This window comes from Syngnathus scovelli, chromosome 20 (genome assembly GCF_024217435.2).
Source record: "Syngnathus scovelli strain Florida chromosome 20, RoL_Ssco_1.2, whole genome shotgun sequence".
Lineage (NCBI taxonomy): Eukaryota > Metazoa > Chordata > Actinopteri > Syngnathiformes > Syngnathidae > Syngnathus > Syngnathus scovelli.
This window is the reverse complement of record NC_090866.1, coordinates 7,912,802-7,933,181: the sequence shown is the minus strand read 5'-3', so window position 1 is coordinate 7,933,181 and position 20,380 is coordinate 7,912,802. Positions and strand designations below refer to the sequence as shown.

General features: G+C 39.7%; 2 protein-coding genes across 3 annotated transcripts; one reads left to right on the top strand and one right to left on the bottom strand.

Moving 5' to 3' along the window:
* The first annotated feature begins 605 nt into the window (after positions 1-605).
* On the top strand, positions 606-6,690 carry gtf2a1 (general transcription factor IIA, 1). 2 transcript variants are annotated; one of them, XM_049756931.2, is made up of 10 exons: positions 606-783; positions 2,264-2,365; positions 2,457-2,649; positions 2,721-2,785; positions 3,036-3,111; positions 3,196-3,320; positions 3,418-3,522; positions 3,649-3,921; positions 4,001-4,090; positions 5,006-6,690. In XM_049756931.2, exons 1-10 carry the CDS (start codon positions 754-756, stop codon positions 5,111-5,113), a joined length of 1,167 nt encoding a protein of 388 aa, XP_049612888.1. In that variant the 5' UTR covers positions 606-753; the 3' UTR covers positions 5,114-6,690. The 2 variants fall into 2 exon arrangements, with proteins under 2 accessions (XP_049612888.1, XP_049612889.1); XM_049756932.2 differs by having other exon boundaries at positions 698-824.
* A 1,910-nt stretch (positions 6,691-8,600) lies between these two features.
* tshr (thyroid stimulating hormone receptor) lies at positions 8,601-19,870 on the bottom strand. Its single transcript, XM_049756886.2, has 10 exons — positions 19,603-19,870; positions 17,899-17,970; positions 16,835-16,909; positions 14,881-14,955; positions 14,501-14,575; positions 13,784-13,861; positions 12,571-12,639; positions 11,820-11,897; positions 11,535-11,723; positions 8,601-11,067 (listed from the first exon to the last, which is right to left on the bottom strand). Exons 1-10 carry the CDS (start codon positions 19,761-19,763, stop codon positions 9,639-9,641), a joined length of 2,301 nt encoding a protein of 766 aa, XP_049612843.1. The 5' UTR covers positions 19,764-19,870; the 3' UTR covers positions 8,601-9,638.
* Between the last annotated feature and the right edge of the window lie 510 nt (positions 19,871-20,380).

Genomic DNA, 20,380 nt, shown 5'->3' with positions numbered 1-20,380 from the left:
TGCATCCTAAAGTGATTGGATTGGGGATTGTGTGTTTTGAGCGCTCATAAAGACCGCGTGTTGAACACGCTTGAAATAAGTCAAATGGAGTGTGAGCAATCTCTTGTGGTAGTTTTGTGTCGTTACATTAAATACTTCTCCTCGGTTTACGACCGAGTCTGCATTGTCGACATAACTTTGAACCTGTACATAGGTACAGAATGAATACCTGTATGCATGCAAATATTTTGTATAATCCTGTATGTATGTTTGTGCTTTAAGTCAGTTGTTTCAACATAGTAATATAGGAAGACAGGTGAGATAAGAAAACACAGCTGTTCGGTTTATAATAATATAATTTCGTGCAGTAGTAAAACTTATAAAGCGCTTTCGTGTGAATGAAAGCGCTATATATAAGTGCACTCCATTTACTATTTAGTATTACAACGTAAATTAACTACATTTCCCAGGATGCCCCTAAACTCGTGTGTCGTTTCCGCTTAAGATCTCGCGATGTTGGCGGTTTGACCCTGCCCTATGTCTCGCGCACTCGCAGCTCCTTCGCTCAGTATATAAAGCAGAACAACGACGGACGGAGGACGGCTGGGGATTCGCAGCCCGGGATTGTAAATAAGACCGCCAAAACTGTTTTATTTACAAAAGTGATGCCGGCTGTTTTAGAATACCGTTCCCAGTTGTTTTAACAGGTTTTTTGATCATTTTTGGCTCTTTATTTCTCGCCCATTTCCGTGTGGTTTTTAGACTGCGCGTATAATGGCGAGCTCGGCTAACTCGAACCCAGTGGTAAGGATCAATCTCAAGGATTGTCAACGGGGGAAATGGGGGTAAAGTTGACGTAAAACTGTTGAACACTTTTTAATCGAATCACATTCATTTAAGATTTACACACATCCCAGCATCACACCAAAGAAAATTCAATTAGCTTCAATCAATTGGACGATTGAATTAAGAGTCTTATTCCCAATATTTTGAATTGTGACTGTAGGTTGTGTTGCGACTCAAAACTGGACAAGTATTTGAATAGTTGTGACATGTTTGGATCTGGTTTGCAATTTTTTTTTCATGCACTTGGACGATTTAACTGGGGCGGGAAAAAAAAAATCAGTCTTCGTTTATGGCGTTGAGTGTAGTCGAGTAATATTTTGACTTCAACACATGTAAGCAGAGACAAAGAGAAAGGGCCGAGGTAACTATTTAGTTTAAGACCTTAAATGTACGCAAAGCACCTTGCATTAACACCGCGAAGCAAATTTTATTCTTTTATGATGAAATAAAGTAGGCGAAAGTCGCGACGTCAATGTTCCCTGTCCCATCATTTTCCACCATTCCACGACTTGAATGTTAAAAATCTGCCCCCCCAAAACACTTTCACTCCATTTTAAACGTAGATATTCCTACTCCCATCGACAAATCTACCATGCCTTGTGCAAAAATAGCCAACTAAACGATAATCGAGCGACAATATATCAAACGTGAAATTTTCAAGGCTGTCGAGCTGCTCCGTAAAATGGCTTCCACGTCTCCCCTCTGCGTCTCCTCTTCTGTCCCTCCTCCCTCGCTGCTGCTGGTTTTATACCGCCATATTGGCTCTCTATATAGACTGGCCGGGATGGGAAGGTGCTACCCGACGCTACGTCACCGACTAAGCTTATAAACGCCAGACTGCTTTAAATAGTGGAGGAGCAGCCCGGGCCGAGGAGGGGAGGGAAGGAGAGTTCCGACGGCCCGTGTTGTCGCCCTCGTAGATTCGCTGTTGTGTTTATACCAAAAAAGGAACGCGGCCATTTTGAATGCTTTTGTTATCAGCGCGGTGGCCATATATCAAAACGAACGTTTACGAACCGTTTACGAAGACGCCGTTACTGCAGTTGACTAACGATTTCATTGAGTTGTGGGTGCCAAAGTGAATATTTGGAAAGTTAATGCAATGTGCAATCACCTTTGTCGATGTTTTTTATTTTAATTTGGGGTGATGTTTGAGGATGAACCTAAAATACACTATAACTTTAACATGTCAACGGAATATATGTACTACAATGCAAGGAATAGTTCTTCCGCAAATTTCAACATTAAATTTAATTTGTCTGTGATCAAATAATTATTCTAAATAAAACATTGCCACTTGTGGACTGAAAATAACATCACATGTGCTCAGGTTGTGGTCTTTGTAAAGCCAGAAATCCAAATAAAGCTCTTCTAATATCTATCATAGAGTCTAATAGTGTGGTTGCAGTGTGTCATTTTTGTTTTTGCTTCCTTTCAGCCTAAACTGTACAAGACTGTGATTGAGGATGTGATCAATGAGGTGCGAGAGTTGTTCTTGGATGAGGGCGTGGATGAACAAGTTCTTCTGGAGCTAAAAACGGTAACAGTATTTTTGCATGCCGCAATAACAACTAAAAAAGTGTATTCAAAAGGTATATTTCTTTGAATAATGATTGTTTCACACATTTCAGCTTTGGGAAAGCAAACTGTTGCAATCCAAGGCAGTGGAGGGTTTCCATACTGAGGAACAGGCAGCCCTCCAGGCCGTGCAGCAGCAACAGCAGCAGCAGCAACAATCATCCCAGCATCAAGTTCAACAGGGTCAGCAGGTGACACAGCAGACACAAGCCCAGCAAGTCATTCTGCCTCCCCAGCAGCAGCAAGGTTGGTTCAGTAGAATTACGACTTCGGGTAGAAATATCAGATCGTCTTTTGACCTCAATTGTCTTCTGCAGCTCCCCAGCAGCAAGTCATTGTATCCGATTCCAAGATTCTGCAGCATATGACAACAACGGGCATGGTAAGTAGTAAACACACAAGTGAAAAGACAGATTAGTGTATTAAAGAGGTGTGTGTGGATCTTCACAAAACACTGCACCCATGTTCTGTGCTAAGTAGGCAGCTAAATTAGTTACTAAGGGAGTGGCATGCATTTGTGGCTTTTCGTTTTGGCACACAATTAAGAGCAGCACATTTGTCACTTGTTGTTTTTCTGAATTCTAAAATGATCCTATCGTTTGGTTGTTTCTAACTGTTAAATGTTTTTTTAGAGTGCGGCAGCTACTCAAGCTGCCCTTGCTTTGCCAACTGGGGTCACACCATACCCACAGCTCATCACTAGTTCAGGTAAGCGCCACAGGTCACATGTTTTCATCCATATGGGATGCATCATGAATCATACAAATGTCTTCTGGTGTTGTGGTTCTTCAGGTCAGTTTGTGCAAGTTTTGCGTACACCCAACGGAGCTCAGTATATCATCCAGCAGCCACCGCAGCCCATCCTCCTGCAGCAGCAGATGCAACCAGGCTCAGTGCAGGCTCCAGTCATACAGCAGGTACATCAAATGACTCGCTGCTTGTGCTAGTTCTCGCTGTATGCAATTAAATTATTGATTTTTATCAACCTGATTTGTTGGATTCACTATATCCAAGGTCTTGGCTCCTCTACAAGGAGGCATTCCTCAGCAAACAGGAGTCATCATCCAGCAGCCGCAGATTGTCTTAGCTCCTGGAAATAAAGTTCAAGGCAACACGCAGGTCAGCATGCTGAAAGTTTTTTTTTTTCTCCTCTTTGTAATTCAGGTTCCTGGTTTCTTTAGCGGCATTAGCGTACTTTGATCTCAGCTCAAGTGCTGTCCTTGTTGGGTCTTCCCGTCCTGTTAGGTGACGCAGGCTGCCACGATGGCGCCTCAACAAGGTCAAGCAGCACAGATTCAACAGGTTCAGCAGGCCCAGGGTGCAGCAGTGCCACAGGCTCAGGTGCAGAGCCAACCTCAGCAGGCAGCCCCGGGGCAACCTCAGCCTCCCATGATGCTGCAAGTGGACGGCGCTGGAGACACCTCGTCAGATGAAGACGAGGATGATGAAGAGGAGTATGATGATGACCTTGAAGAGGAGAAAGACAAGGACGGGGGAGAAGATGGGCAAGTTGAGGAGGTGAGCGAAGTACCCCGTCGCCTTTTGTGGCAGTCCATTACTGGTTGCTCATGATTTTTTTTTTTTTTTGCCTTTTTAGAAATCACTGAACAGCGACGACGATGTCAGTGACGCGGAAGACCACGAGCTGTTTGACACGGAGAATGTAGTTGTGTGCCAGTATGACAAGGTGAGTGATCATCGGGGCTTGCAGTAACCAACACATGCCAGCATTCGACTGAATAATCGTACAAATATCAAACAATAATTTGCACGGCTGGCCACGGTAGTCTGTCAAATATTAGAATGCTAACTGGTGTGGAGTATTATTTGAAGTGCTCATAGTGGGAACGCAAATGCACAAGTCAATATTGACCACTAGCATACCATAACTGATGAATTTTGTTCGTTTGGTCCTTTCAAATCTTGGGGAATTTTTACCGTAATTTCCGGACCATAAGGCGCAGTCTCAATGAACAGCTTTGGTTTTGGATATATCCATCGGGTACACCAGGTTGCATTACTGCACATTAAGGAAAGCCAACCAGTACAGCAAATAGAATTTTGTAGAATTTTTTTTTGCCATCGAATGGTGATCTAAAAGAATGCAACAAGCTCCGTTCAAAGCGACCACACTTGGCAAGCCTACCACCAGTTTCTTCTGCAGACGTGCAAGCAAAATTACATCACTCGCAACTGCTAGTATTCAAGTGTCGAAGTAAGTGCATAGATTTTGTTACACATGTTGTAGTCATTGAGCCGGCAAATTTGTGAGTGGGTTATATAATTACTATGCCTACTATTTTATTTATGAATGTATGTCGATGTGAATATAGATCATATATCTATATATTTTTTGAATATTTGAAATGATTGAACACTGTCCCTTTAATCGGATTTTTTCTAATTAATTAGTTTCTAATTAGTAATTATTTGTAGAGATATCTAAAGTACTGTGTTTTTTGAACAGTTAGGAGAGTAACTAGGAAGGAATTGAAATGAAAGATGACAAACTGAAAAACCGACGGGCGGTTTACAAATGCGGTCACAGTTCTCGTGACATCCCCATCGCAGTCTCGACAACCTCCCTCGACTTATTCCGCAGATTCACAGAAGTAAGAACAAATGGAAATTTCACCTGAAGGACGGAATCATGAATCTGAACGGGAGAGACTACGTCTTCTCCAAAGCCATCGGGGACGCCGAGTGGTGAAGACAAAGCCGAGCGACAGGAGCCAGGAACTCTGTTACTCCTCCTATCCAGTTAATGGACAATATCAATATCCTTCCATAACCTGTGACTGGATTTGATTGCAGGAAGCTTATAGAGTCTTTAAGAACTCCCAACATAGGACCGCGAGGTTCTTTGCTACAAACCGGATGTCACTGGTCGCACTCGGCAAGCGGGATGAGAAACCGACAGCGAAAGGGAACGTTTGCCCTCCTTTTTGTTTCTCAGCCTTTTTCGATTTCCCCCCCCCGAGTGAATTTCCCACACATCATTTCACAAGATGCACGTGTCAGAAGTGTGCTGACATGGAAAAGTGTGTCGATGCACTGCTAAGTTGATAGACAGCTTCAGCTTGTCTGCACTGAAGTCCAAACTTAAGATTGTTGCCTTTACATTTACCAGAATTAACTTTTTGGCCTCACTTTTTCTTTTTTAGTCATTCTTGGAATTTCTGTCACAGGTTTTTGGGGGAAAAAGGTGCTTCACCTGTCATTGTTTTAAAACATTTCTTTTAAATTGAAGGGTTATAACGAAGAAGTTCAAATGATTCAAATAATTTATAGCTGTATAAAAAGGCATTATTTTAAATCCAACAATGATTCCAAATCTTTTCTTCCATCCCCCTTTTTTTCATATATATATTTTTTTTTTGTAGCGTCATTCCACAAAAATAGAAACAGAGCCATGGCTGAAGTAATTGCATCTGTCCTGTTTTGTAAATTGAGCAGCCTTCAGTTTATTGATAAGCGTGTGTGTGTATGCTTAAAGCAGTCAAGTTCATCCAGTCTACATGTGCGTTTGTCAATTGCATCACTGAGCTCCCCAAAAAGTCAGTTGCCACCGTTTAGTTCATCAGTGACGCTATTTTCTATTTATTCATAAAAGTAGAAGTTGTTTTTTTCTGATCCGCGCCAAACTGTGCTCTTACAATCAAATAAGTGTTCCTTTTATTTTCTGTTGGCTGAACAAAGTTTGCGTGACATTGTTCCCAATCAATATGATGTCTCGTTTGTGTTTTTAGTCTTGACTTTTAAGCAAGCATGTTTTTGATTGAGAGGATTTCAAATTTGGTGAGAAGGAAGGGGGAATGCGTTCTTGTAAAATGTTTTTAGTGACCTTTTGCCTAATTAATGTTTTTTGGGTGGGTCGGGGGCCTTCGATCTTAATTGGCTTCTTAGTGGGCTCCACAAATTTATATTGTGAATACAACCTTAAGAAGGAAGCAAGACAATGTTCTTATTTTTGTGTTCATGTGAGCAACCTTGATGTCTTTCACTATTTAAGCAAGTCCAAAAAACGGTTTGTTGCAACAAAAATCAAGTAATTGATTTTATTCAGTAGCTCTGTGTGGATTACGGCTCCAAGAGGAGATTCATGGTTGTTCCCACATAATGTAACTTGAGTGTTGAGTGTGCCTTTTTGATTTGTACTCCTGCTTTTCTTGTACTACCCAAAAATGTTATGTCACCTTTGCTCTGTTTTGACTTCTAATAGCTGTTGAAATGTATTGTTCAATAAAACATTTTATAATAAATTACCTTTGGAACCAAATACAGAAATTTTGATTTTGCAAATTTTTCCCAAATTATATTTTGGGGTGTGCATAGAATTGCATTTAATGGTCCATTTTTTTTTTTTTTGCCTTTTATTTATAATATAATATTAAATAGCACTGAAGTTCCACTCCATACACTTTCAACTGAATTAAGAATTCAGCAGAATAACAAATTTATATTGAAGTATGAAGGCAATGTGGTTAATTATTTTTTCACAATTTTTAATGCTTCTCAATCTTTTACATTTCTGTGGCATGCTTTCGTTAAAATCCTCAGGATAAAAAAAAGAATCATTTATAAAGCATATTTCCTGTCATAGTAAAATAGGCCCATTTTAGCAATGATCTGCCTTAATAATTATTGTACTTTAAAATAAAAAATAAAAAACACACAAAACATACCAGAACAGTGCAAACATTTTGTAACATTGGATTGTATCCATTATCCATATTTATATTTATTTCTCGTCACTCCTGGACTCCAAACAACTCCATGCTCGCCTCCAACCTCCCATCAAATCCACATTTCTTACCAACTAATCCACCGTCTGCAGGCTTGTCTGTCTGCATGCCATGTGGGCCTCCCCCCCACCTCCTAATTCCCAATCCAAACCCCCTGATAAAATCCCTTGCGTATTTCTTTGTGGGTAATCATTGCCTGAAGGTGTGGTACCGTCTGGGATTACAGCTGAATCAGGAACTACGGTCCTCGCTTATATAATAGGTCTTGAGGTTGGCTGTCACTTCTCCGCTATATCAAGTATGGTATCACAAAGGCTTTTTATTCAGGTTTGCTGAAGGAAAAATGTCTGAAGAGTCCTTGTGATGAAGTGTGGGTCCTTATGTTATTTGTGGCTAAGTCTGCTGGTCTTAGATTGAGGCCTCATGGGTATCAGAGAAATTTTCTGCTTACCTGGCCTACCTGACGACTCTGGGTGGGCCTCACTTTAAGAACCAGATGTACAGAACTCCATATATAAACTTTGAAGCTGCCAGGTAAAACAGTAGATGTAAAATCCAAAGTTTTTTACTTCTTCGTCTTCCAAAGGCCTGATATCCACTTTGTGGTTTGCTCCTCCACTTTGTAAAGAGGCAGCAACTTGACCCTGCAAGAGTGTTGTCCATGCCTGTTGGCCCGTGGAGTAGTGCAAGGGAATGACGTCATAAATAGAGGGATTTGATGTTCCCAAGGAACAAGAGCTGCATGGTTAGTCAAAAAATCACAACCGCTTTTGGAGCCATCACGGCGAGAGTAAATCTCCCAGTACTGATTGGTTTGAAAGCACTCCAACTTCTCTGCAGGAAAGTAATCTGGTGTCAGGGGATCAACATAGTCCAGTTTCTGACCCAATCATTTGAAGGAAAGGCTCGGATAGATTTAGAAAATCAGAGAGGAAGCCAAAGTGAAAATAAATCCAGTTATTATTGGGCGGATATTTGAGTGTGGTTTGTTTGTTTGCAGGATTTGAAAAGAAACAAACATGCAATTGATTGACATCATGAACGAAAGAAATGCTAACGGAATCAGTGGTGAAATGGAATCAGTCGTCAAATATCTTTGTGAATAATTGAAATTCCATAAATATCTGGATTGGTCGTCCTTTCCAGGAAAGCTGAAAAAATGTCACCTTGCAAATGAAATGCTAACCAGATGTTAGGCTGCTCCCGTCTGGCACTGTAGTAATAATTTTGAGCGCTCTCAGTAAGTGCAAATCTAGTCAGTAGAACTAGATTTGTTTCGGTCACTTGTAAGAAGATGGGAAAATATCATATACTGGAAAAACAACCATAACATTCTAAAGTAGAGGCCCTGACATAATATGTTGGTGTTTTTTTTTTTTTGACCTGTGTGCAATGACAAGAAAATGGCTAATAATCAGGATAATCATTATAAAAAATGGATGACTGGATTAACAATTGCATTTGTTTACCACGCAGATATAAACTGTATCTGTCATATTATGTAATGGATGAAGTTCATGGTACTAACTATCTTAAATCTGGAAGTTGTATTACCACGGAAATAAATAATCAATAATAATTCATGGGAATGAATTTAAAGAATGTATTTTTTTTTACTATAATGTCAGAAAATACTATATTTGCAATACATATCTGAACAAAAATACAATATGACACCAAACAAAGATTTATATTTGTAATACAGTGATCCCTCGTTACTTCGCGTTTCGTTTATCGCGGCTTCACTACATCGCGGATTATTTTTCCAAATTAAAAAACAATTTAAAAGTCAAAATAAAACTTCGAAATTGAGGAAACATGTGTCTAACCTTTAGGACAATGTAGTATTGCTCCAAATGTCCGTTTACATTCCTTTAGAAGTCCGTTTCCGCGTGTTAGCACGATTATGAATTAGCATCTTTCCGCTAACTCGTTAGCCTGCCCAGTACTTCTTGTTGGTGCCCGTATTTCGCGGATTTCACTTATCGCGGGTGGTTTATGGAACCAATTTTCCGCGAAAAACGAGGGATTACTGTATCATAAGAAGCGAGTAGTTATTTCAGAAGAATCATGCGAAACAATCTTAAAAAATAGATTCTATGAGAATAGGCGTTTAAAATCATTAATCTTGCCTGTTACAGTGATCAATATTGAACACAATAAAAAGTGCAATTGTGACAGAAATTGCATTAGCCAACATTATGGTTGGAAAATACAATGAGTCCCGATCATTTGAATTCTCCTTCTGCTGAATGTGCCTCAATAACAAGGTCTCACAGTCAAAGAGCTGAGGTCAAAGTCATACTTCAGTGACATTTGATATTCTCCACCAACTGGAACCGTAAAATCCTCGCAGCTCAAATTGTGAAAACAGCTGAAGTTGGAATGGAAGCCCGCCGGAGCATTCTGTTAAATATTCAAACAGATCCGCCGGAAAACGCTTCAAGGCCTCGACGTCTCTTCCTTTGAGAGCTCCGGCTGGTGTTTAGCTCACGTCTTCAGGTTCTGGTTGTCTTCAAGGTTTTCCTGCTGGCCGACCACCGGATGGTATGAACACGAGGAGGATTTCTTCTGGAGAATAGTAGCATTTTTCTGACCTGGACTTCTTCCATTTCGCAACTTGTCTTTGTCTTTTCGGATTTGGGATGTCCCACTGCTGCCTTTAGAAGAAACCGTCTGACCTCTGAACAGTTGAGCCTGACGTTGGCACAGACCGATTTTACTTAGGAGAATAAACACATCCCCTCTGAAGGCTTTGGTGAAGATGGCGTAAAGAAATGGGTTGGCACATGAGTTGAGTGGGTAGAAGAGCACCAACAATATCTTCGAGTTGGAGACGGTGATGAGCGGCTGGTCCAACACTGCCGACATGGCGTAGAAGGAAATCGGTGCCATGCAGAGAAAGTCAGTAAAGATGAGGACCGCCATGCGTTTGGCTATGTTGGTATCTTTAGATCCGGAACGATATTGCGGATTGTGAACGGCGCAGTAAATCTTCACGTAGCAAGCGCAGATAACGAGAAAAGCCATGACGTTGAGGACAAGCACAGATATGACATAAACCAGAGCTTCTGTGGTTTGGATGTCCATTGGGAGACAGATGCTGACTTTCTGGTAGCTGCTAACTCCTACGAGTGGGAGCAGCGCCAGCAGGAAGCAGAAGATCCAACCCCCTAGCATAACCGCAGCCGCGTGGTGAAGATGCAGTTTACGATCCAGCCGCATCGCGAACGTGATGGCGTACCACCTCTCGAGGGTTATCACAGTCAACGTGTAGACAGACAGCTCGCTAGCAAACACGGTGAAGAACCCAGCGAGAGCGCAGCCAGGGCCCGTCTGCCAGTCGATGGCGTGGTTGAAGTACTCCGCTCGCGTGTGGAGGTCCACCGAGGCGATGAGCAGCAAGTAAATCCCCATGCAGAGATCGGCGAAGGCCAGGTGGCACATGAGGAAACGTGACACGGAGAGTTTGTAGTGGCTGGTGAGCAGGACCAGGAGCACCACCACGTTCCCCAGAACTGCCAGCAGGCTTACAAACCAAACAGACACCCGCAGGAAGGCAAAGCCCATGATGTCCTCACAAGGGTTGAACTCATCAGGCACCGGCGCACACATCACCTCCTCCCCCTCGTCGCACAACACCACGTAATCGTAACGATTATCAAAATCTTCGCTTGGATCCTCCTGAGGGTTCATAAGCGTATCTCCAAAACCCACATCCTCATCCGGATGGCCACCAAAGTAGGCGTGGTAGTGCAAACTGCCGTGAAAGCCGTCTCGGTCGTCGTTGGGTTCCTCTGGGATGTCTACGGCGCCTTGAAGGGAAGCTGCGTGGAGCGACGCCACGGAACGCTTCTGATGCTGGTCAGCATCGTTCTGGAGCAATGCCGTCAGGTTGCAGAGGATGTACTCCCTAAATCTGAAAAACACATGGGGGGGTTACAAACCAGATCTACGAGCATGACCTATGATCTAAACCAGTGGTCCCCAACCACCGGACTGCGGACCGGTACCGGTCCATGGGTCATTTGGTACTGGGCCGCCAAGCTGCACAGGAATTTAAAAAATTTTTTTTTTATCGACGATAAATTAATTCAGGTCAAATGAATAAATAAATAAAAAAATATGTTGTTTATACTTGTTTTTATGCCAGTCATTTGTTTTCATCGTATTTATTTATTATAAATGTATTATTTATCTATATAAAGGCCGGTCCGCAAAAATATTTCTGACACGTAACCGGTCCGTGGCGTAAAAAAGTTGGGGACCACTGATCTAAACCTATGATCTAAATTATGCTAGAAAAATAGATTCTCTTTAAAAATATAACTCAACACACTTCCTCTATTTAGTTGGACCAATACAAAAATCACGTATAAAACCCACCCTCGTTTCTTTTTGAGATTTTTGAAGCCGCAGCAGTGGCTGGGGTAGGTAAGATTAGCCGTGGTGAGGTGCTTGAAAGTTTTGATAGGTGGTAATTTCTTAAGGGCCCAAGTATTACGGGCCTTCAGCTCTCTGAGGGACTCCATACCGCTGGTGGGCAGGGAGGTGATCCCCGTCTGGGATATGTCTCTGAGGGACAGAGAAATTAGAAGCATCACATCGATAAGGAACACATGATCAATTTTGGCCTGATTATTGGTAAGTAAATATGTGTGAGGATCTTACAAAAGCATGGGCCCGCTGATGGCGCCGTCAAAAGCTCTTTCGTCCAGTTTGGTCAAATATTTATTCCTGTGAAGATCACTGCACAGGCAAACAAATCGTCAAATCATCGTTCACATTTGAGTGAGAAATATTAAAATCCCACGGGCCTCATCCCTGCTCAGTTTTGTAAAATTAGACAAATGACACAACGGAGAACTTCTTAAAAACACTGTTCCCTCACCACACATCTTTCTACAAATCAGGAGTTGTGTTTGGTTTGGTCGAGCTGCACTGGCTTCATTTAACACTTGACTGGATGTAACACGCCAAAACTAACGTGCTCCGACTCTGGTCGCTCACCAATGTAAGCTCTTGTAAAGTGAACATATGCAAAGAAATTAAAAACAAAATGCAATGTTGAGTTTGGAGATGGTCATAAAGAATCCAGTGTCCCTTGAGTAAATGCAAGAACTTCCTGCTCCTCAATTTAGAGGCACAATATTTTCCCATGAGAACTTGAGTGGGCTAATCAAAAGCTTGGCTGAAGCGAATATGAGAAGATCCATTTGCAGCAGAAAAAACACGACACATGTCAGCAATAGTTTAATCCTACGAGTTGTGAGGTCTGAAAGTGCTGAGCAAAGTTGTCAAAAAAAAAAAAAAAGTGGAAGAAATGTACTTAGTCGCCCCGGAGGTGAGAAGTCTCATTTTCCATCGTTTAAACATTTCCTTTCTAACTGTCGTCAGTTTGATTCAACAAGTTTTGACGTACACTTGATCCAGCTTGGTCCCGTTGAAGGCATGATGTTGGATTTCTCTGAAGCCATTTCCATAAAGCATCCTGAAAAAAAACCAAAAAAAAGTATCGAACAAAATTGCATTGTTTTGAATCGCTTACGTTCGAACACGGCATCTCCATGAACACAGTGACGTCTTGTCTTGTCTGTGCAATTTTGTGGTTTACATTTCCTATAAATGCAGCGCCGTGTATTAAATTTACAATCCCCCCTGACCACATGTCCATGAGTGCCTGTTGTGTGTTTGTGTGCTAATACATACGCACAACATGTTCTTCAAGTGAGCTCATTCTGACCTGTCTGCAGCTCTTCAAATTATTCAAGGCTTAGTATTTGTTTCTCATTAAAAGGCAATCTGCTCAAGGTTTTAATATGGACTTAATTACATTTCTACTATTTATGGAGCAAGCCTTTTGTGGTTCTTTATTTTTGTGTAGTGGTTTATGATCTTCTGATCAGCTGCACCAATGTTATGATTGAATGTACGGGAGCGTTTCCATGCATCCTGGAGAACCTGGAACACTTGATCAATGGCTTACCAAGTTTCCAGTCATGGAAGAGCACATGGAAATAGTCTGATAAACAAAGTACAGTAAATGGAAGTACATTCGTGGGCGGGGCTAAATGACTTTGCAAGCATAGTTCCTAATATCACCTCATCAGGATTTAGAATTAATTAAAGAATGATATATATTTTGTCAGTATCATTCCAAAATTGATAAATTACCGTATTTTCCGGATTATAAGGCGCACCAGACTATAAGGCGCACCTTCAATGAATGGCCCATTTTAAAAATGTGTCCTTATGTAAGGCGCACCGGACTATAAGGCGCACCATTAATGCATCATGTCAGATTTTTTAATCCAAATCAAATCATTCTCCATTTTATCTTTTTTATTTCAACTTCAGATGCAACAAATTACTTTATAATCACAAAATAATGATCCATAGTCTTTTTGATTCATGCTTTATAGTCTTCAGCGGGCCGCTTATGATTGATTTCATGACACAATGCTTCGGGCCAGTTCATATTTAGGAATTTGGTCCATATATAAGGCGTACTGTCAGCTTTTGAGAAAATGTTAGGTTTTTAGGTGCGCCTTATAGTCCGGAAAATACGGTGCATTAAAACGTATGGAACAGTGTACATTTGTGTGTGAACTGTACGTGTCATGCCAATAGCTCACACTGTCAACAAATCACTGGTGATGCCACGGAAGGAGTTGGGTGGAATGACAGTAATGTGAGGATGATCTACAATTTCCCTGCAAAGAGAGAAGAAGCCCAACAAGGAAAGCTTTAAGTACATTGTATACTCTTCTCTGGAAAGTGGCAGAGATGCAATGGAAGATTGATGCCTTCTCAACTTTTTAGCTGGAAAATGAAAGTGGGTAGAGATGTTGATTGAAGGAATGACTCAATGGCAGAAAAACCACACGCTTGATGACTCACAACATCTTGAGAACATGTACTCATAACAAGTGCAAACGGCCACATAATAAGTGCTTGTGTAGTGTTTTGCTCGGTACACTTCAATTAATGCCATTTGAGAGCTCTGACCACGGCCGCATTTTGGTTGGAAGTGGACCAAAGCAGTCACTCCAAGCAGGAAGTCACTAATTTGTCTGCCAGTCTGTTCCAAATTGTCTTGTCACATTGAGAATATGTCAGATGGAAAAGTAGTGAGCCGCATAAGCCCAGCCATGCTTCAAAATGGATAAAAACCAGTAAAACCTGAAATTATTCTTTGTACGAAACATCAAAATTCCAAAATATTGCAGAAAAAAATATTAGCACTGAAAAATAACTTTCTCTTTGACATTTTTTTCCATTACTATTTATTATTAGTTTTGTTATGTTTAACCAAATCGATGCACTTTTTACAGCGTTTAAAAATAACTTACAGAATGAAATTGTTTTCATTTGAGTGGACGCTGCTCAAATCAGGAAAGCTGTTAAGGCCTGTATTGAAAATCCCCCTGATGGATAAACAGAAACTGTTAGACAAGATACAGTAAATAAAATTCCACACATTTTCCAATATCAGCAATTGAATTTAAGTTATCCTTTCAAAATAAAATACACATTAAAGCAATGTGTACACTACATTATCTGACTCACATTTTTTTAAGTGTTTGATCAAAACTTTAATGGCTGTAAAGTGAGCCAATGTCAACTAAATGTTTCTCAAGATATGTGACTTATGAAATGGATGCTAAAAATAATAAAACGTTTTAATAATGTAGGAAAGTTGTTTTTAAAAAATTGAATGACAAGTACTCACAGGTATTTCAGGTTCGGGAGATTCTTAAAGGCTTCCGGGTCAATGTAGGTTAAATTCTTTGCATTCCGTATTTCTCTGATTGAAAAAAGAGACAATATTGTGTTGAAATTTACAATCTTATCAAGAGAAAACTTTTGGTTTCCATGTGAAAGCGAATATATGGAATCAGTGGAATACGGCAATATTTCATTAAAACCTGCTGGAACATCTGAACAAGGTGCAGGTCAGTGAAGGGAAATTTGATGCTGACAGCCAAAACCAGAAGTAGGAATGAGACGGGGGGGGGAAAAAAGTGTTTCATTAATATGTTTATTTTGGTTCACCCTGGCTGGACAGAACAGTTGTGTTGTGTCTAAGGTCAAATGTGTTTTGGCTATATTCACATCTTGGCTAACGGCCTAGCAGGCAACTCACTTCCTGATGCTATTCGGGCAGACTGTTTTACGAGCTGATACATTAAGAACTGTTGCCAGTCTGTATGCCTAATTGGTGGAGTTAAATTCTTTTACCGTATTTTCCGCACTATAAGGCGAACCGGATTATATGGCGCACCTTCAATGAATGGCCCATTTTAAAACTTTGTCCATAAATAAGGCGCACCGGATTATAAAGTGGCTTTTGAGAAAATTGGAGGATTTAGGTGTGCCTTTTAGTGCGGAAAATACGGTAATTTCAATTTTTCTCTGTAATAAACCAGTGGTTTGCACTTTTTTCCAATGATTAAAAAAATCTTTCATTTCAGTGCTTGCCTTATGAGTGCCTTAGTTATTATATTTAGTACAATATTTCCCTAATAAACTTGGACAAAAGTAACTATTATGACAAACGTTCACATGCAGCTATAATCTGCTTCCATTTTGTATTTTAAATTCAGTTGATTTCAGCCATTTTGTTCTGCTTGACAGGCTTCTTGAAATAAAAATACACAACTGTCTTTCCCAAAGACCAAATACCACCTCGTATTAATGCCCGTGACCAATTTCTCTTTCTGTATGTAACAAGACTCTGTATTGAGGAATTTGTCTTACTTTCATCCTTAGTGTCCTCCTAATTCCCAGTAAGAACTATGTATGTAACGATGTGGTTTCAATTTAGTCAAGACCTCCCAAATCATTCGTTCGCCTCCCATGTATAGCTGCTGTTGGCAGCCAAAAGGAAGCAGGGCATTCATTTGTGTCTGACCCTGAAGGAAACCTGAGTGAAATGCTATTATCTCTTATACCGCACCAATCAGAGGCAAATAGGCCCGAGATGTATAAAATAACACCCCCGGAAAGATACCAGATACCAACCTCGGCTGGTTGGAATGATTGCTTCTGTCTGTATTTTTGTTATCCGGCATAAGTCCGCTAGTTAGTCACGACAAAAATTCAGGCGGCAATTGAGGAGTATTTACAGTACTCAATTCAAGTTTTGCTGTTAATTATAGTTGCAAGAACAAATATCAGCATTAGTATACTATTATCAATATCTAGTTTCAGATTGTACGCACATCGAAATACAGTAATCCCTCGTTTATCGCGGATAATTGGTTCCAAAATCCACCCGTGATTAATTAAATCCCCGAAGTACGGTTACCAACAAGAAGTACTGGGTAGGCTAACGAGTTAGCGGAAAGATGCGGTCGTGCTAACACGCGAAAACGGACTTGGAATGTAAACAAACATTTGGAGCAATACTACATTTTCCTAAAGGTTAGACACAAGTTTCCTCAATTTAGAAGTTTTATTTTGACTTTTAAATATTTTTTTTAATTTGGAAGAAAAAATCTGCGATGTAGCGAAGCCTCGATAAACGAAACGCGAAGTAGCGAGGGATCACTGTAAAGCTAAACTTTACAATGAGGCACTTTCAAGGCCGTAACGGAAATTTATCTCGCCAGGGAGCGAATACAGTAGAACAATTTATTCAACCAGGATCAATAAAGAATGTGGCCTTTGTTTCAGATACTCACATGTGGGTGATTTGCCTCAGGTTGTGAAATGCGTTCCTCTCTAGTCTCCACAGAGTCACATCCACAGATATATATCTAAAAGAAATAAACAAGATTGATTTACAATAGTTTTTCCAAATCTAGACCTATTTCCTGGTTTATTTAGATTACTTGTCTCAAAGCCTCTAAATTCGGTGGTAATTTTGCAGGCATCTGCTGGATGTATACACTAGCAGGTCAACACTTATGCAGGTTCAATTTGTCATTGGAAACAAGTACGATACTATTTAAATAAACTTCCAACCAAGCAATTGATCAATATGTTACGACAAAAAAAATTCTTTGTCGAACAATCAGCGGGCTAAAGTGTGGTTGGTTGGTATCCTGCAGATGCATAAATAAATAAATAAATAAAAATTTAGACAACCTGTATATGGTAATAGAGATTTGAAACATGAATACAATAATCACTCAAATTTATCTTTACTCTTTAGTTGATAAATGTCCATCCCTTTCTTATTAGTTACCAACACAGCAAAATTGAAAGAAATATCTGTATTTTAAAACATTAAAAATTATAGATCAAACACATTTTGACAAATAAATGCAATATGGCCTGGTCTACTTAAAAATAACAACTATTAATAATAATAATAATAATTAATAATAACCTATTTCTTTAATTGGACAATCAAACGTGCCGGTTGTCAGAAGCTATTAGCAGTTAGCTAATTCTCCATATTACATCATTCAGATGGAGAACACTACATGATTTGAATAATAGAATACGAGAAAACTTTCTCAAATATATTTTATTTTACTCCTCAGACTATTCTGCAGGGAGTACCTCTTTAATTTTGAACAAAATAGCAGCATTTAAAAGGACTACTATTGGTATTCAAGAAATGCATTCATATTTCCAGCTGTTCAGTCTGGTGATGATATTAAGCAGAGAACAAGTCAATCCCTTAAGTGTGACTCAGCTGGAAAGAAGAGAAGTAGTAAAAAAAGGAACAGGTGGAAGAGAGTAGCCCATATTTATTTGTTTTCGAGATGTAATCACAAAAAACAAACTTGTTACTCACATCCTTGAGATGTTAACCACGCTGGCAAAAGCATCTGATGGCACAGATGACAGACGAGTCTCAAAAAGCCATCTGCTTGAAAAGAAAATTGAAAATTTTTACTAGTTGAGGTACTTTTGATGGTGAAAGACATTTATTGTAATACATCACATGATATTGATTTTTTGCAGATTTCTGTAAACCTGTCTTAGTTGACAAAACTGTGTTTACTTAACTCAATTTAACTTTGAAATCAAAACCAGCCAAATCTAAAAACTCCGCTGATGTCATTCCTTGTATCCAGCGAGAAGAAACAATAATAATTCAGAAACATATGATGTGGCTGGATCACGAGATCATTCAGCGGACACATAACGCACGATGCTTCGACAAACTCAAACAAACACAACGACACAGAGCAGACCTTGGCACCTGACATTTTTCTTCCCACCCGTCAAAACTTGGTACAATCCCAAATAAGCAGGATGAAGACCAATTAGCCCATCTCACACACTTCAGGAGAAAATTGCACTCTCACTGAGTCTTCTTGGACCAAAAACTAGAGAAAACATCATCGTTGTGTTTACCATGGACTACATCTCATTTTGCGCTGACTGGAAACGAGTGACTCTGTGGTATATCAACCTGCACATGTTCCACTGAGGTTTATTAAAAATGTCTTAACAACCCCGTGGCCTCCTGCCCGTGCAGTTACTTGCATATGTAATTCTTTTACCCTAAATGAGCAACTCCAAAATAATTTGAATGGTACCCTAGCTTGTACTAAGGTAGTTGTTTTTACCGTTGCCTTGGTGAAATTTCCGTCATAGATGTTTTTTTCGTTGAGTCTTTTTTCCTCTCGGAATAATTCTCAGCTATCTGAAGTTGCAAAATGTAAACGTTGAATTTGAACGCGAGACCTTCGATGAGTCAAGTGTTACGCTCCGCAGGCTTTTAAAGTGTGTCTTTGTGTTCCTTTCCACTTCTCTGACTCCCCTTCACCTTTTTACACTCAAAGACCCCCGAGCTAAGTGTACACCTGTGATTACACTTTTTACCTCTTACTACTTTTATTTGCACTGTATTTTTCTTTTGATAGGAAACTCGAAGCATACAGGGAAACTAAGGACACAGTTGAATAAAAATAGATTAAAATAACTCCAAATTAGTCCTACATGGCATCAAAGTTAGGACTTTTGTGTCAATTATGTCATTGGGGGACTATTAACTACCATTAACGTCATTTTTATTTTCAATATTGACTACTGTTATAACAAACAATGCAAAATTGAAAAAAATGAATAATTTATTCAATTGTTTTATCATTTCTCCTTTAGAATAGTATTCGACAAAAATATAATTGGCATCTTTTTTACCCTCCTATACTCATTTGGTACATGTCTCCTATTTACGTTGCAGCAGTTGCATATTATCATATGTCATGGTTGCCATTTAGTCTATTTCTATTACATTTAAATTAAGAATAAAGTAAAAAAAATCTATTGAATGGAGAATACTATTACAGCAAATAGAGTGATAATGTGACTACTTGACAGAATATGAGTTCCATGTGGGAGCACTTTTATTGGAATAACCATTGCATTATAATGATTTTCCCAGCAAAGTGTGCTGGGAAATTCATGGCAGAGGAGACAGTTTTTGTATTCAACATCCATTTAAAAAAAATAATAAAATACTTGTAGCTACAGATGAAAATGTACTTACAGTGTCTCTGTGCTAGCTGGGAAATTGGGGATCATATCAATGCCAATACAAGAGATGGTGCGACTCTTCCATTCTGAGCACTTACAGGCATCAGGACAGGAGTCAGCATTGGACGCGGTGCTCATGTGGAGGATAAACAGGACGCATACTATCAATTGCATATTCCAGTTCTTCTTTCTTCTTGTCTTTTTTGTCCTCTTGGTGATCTTAGTAAAAATATTTGCAGGATAGCATTGCCCAAATCCTTGCAGAAAGCACTCACTTTTCTCCTAAGGGTCCCAGGAGGTTCTATGTGACGCTGTGAAGGTATAGGGATGCTGGAGGACGGGGCAGCTGGAGCTCTTTAGTAGCTTTTGGAGGTGGTCTTCATCTTGAGGGTGGACTTAGGAGGCACTCTTGTGTTAGATTGGAGAATAACTCCCAACCCCTCACTCATTATTTTGGGTGTTATGTTACTTTCTACGTCGGAAAAAGACAAAGCGTTGTGTAATGCAGGAGATGATTACGTAAAATTGGTGGGCTACAATATAACACTGGAAAACACAATTTTCATTGAGGTAGATCTGACAGCTGTTTTTATCTAATTTGTGAATGCAGAATGCAAACCTGATCTCTGTTTATTATTATTATTATTATTATTATTATTATTATTATTATTATTATGAATGAATGAATCTTTATTTCGAACATGATTAAAAAATAAAAGAATAAAAACTAAAAAACAAACAAACAATATATATCACTGTTCGAAATTATTATTATTATTATTATCGATCCA

Coding starts and splice junctions, on each gene's coding strand:
- gtf2a1 (XM_049756931.2), top strand. CDS start 754: ATGGCGAGCTCGGCTAACTCGAACCCAGTG. Junction 2,786..3,035: donor ATATGACAACAACGGGCATG/GTAAGTAGTAAA, acceptor ATGTTTTTTTAG/AGTGCGGCAGCTACTCAAGC. Junction 3,922..4,000: donor AAGATGGGCAAGTTGAGGAG/GTGAGCGAAGTA, acceptor TTGCCTTTTTAG/AAATCACTGAACAGCGACGA.
- tshr (XM_049756886.2), bottom strand. CDS start 19,763: ATGCAATTGATAGTATGCGTCCTGTTTATCCTCCACATGAGCACCGCG. Junction 17,971..19,602: donor CCAGCTAGCACAGAGACACT/GTAAGTACATTT, acceptor CTTTTCAAGCAG/ATGGCTTTTTGAGACTCGTC. Junction 11,068..11,534: donor AATCTCAAAAAGAAACGAGG/GTGGGTTTTATA, acceptor TGTGTTTTTCAG/ATTTAGGGAGTACATCCTCT.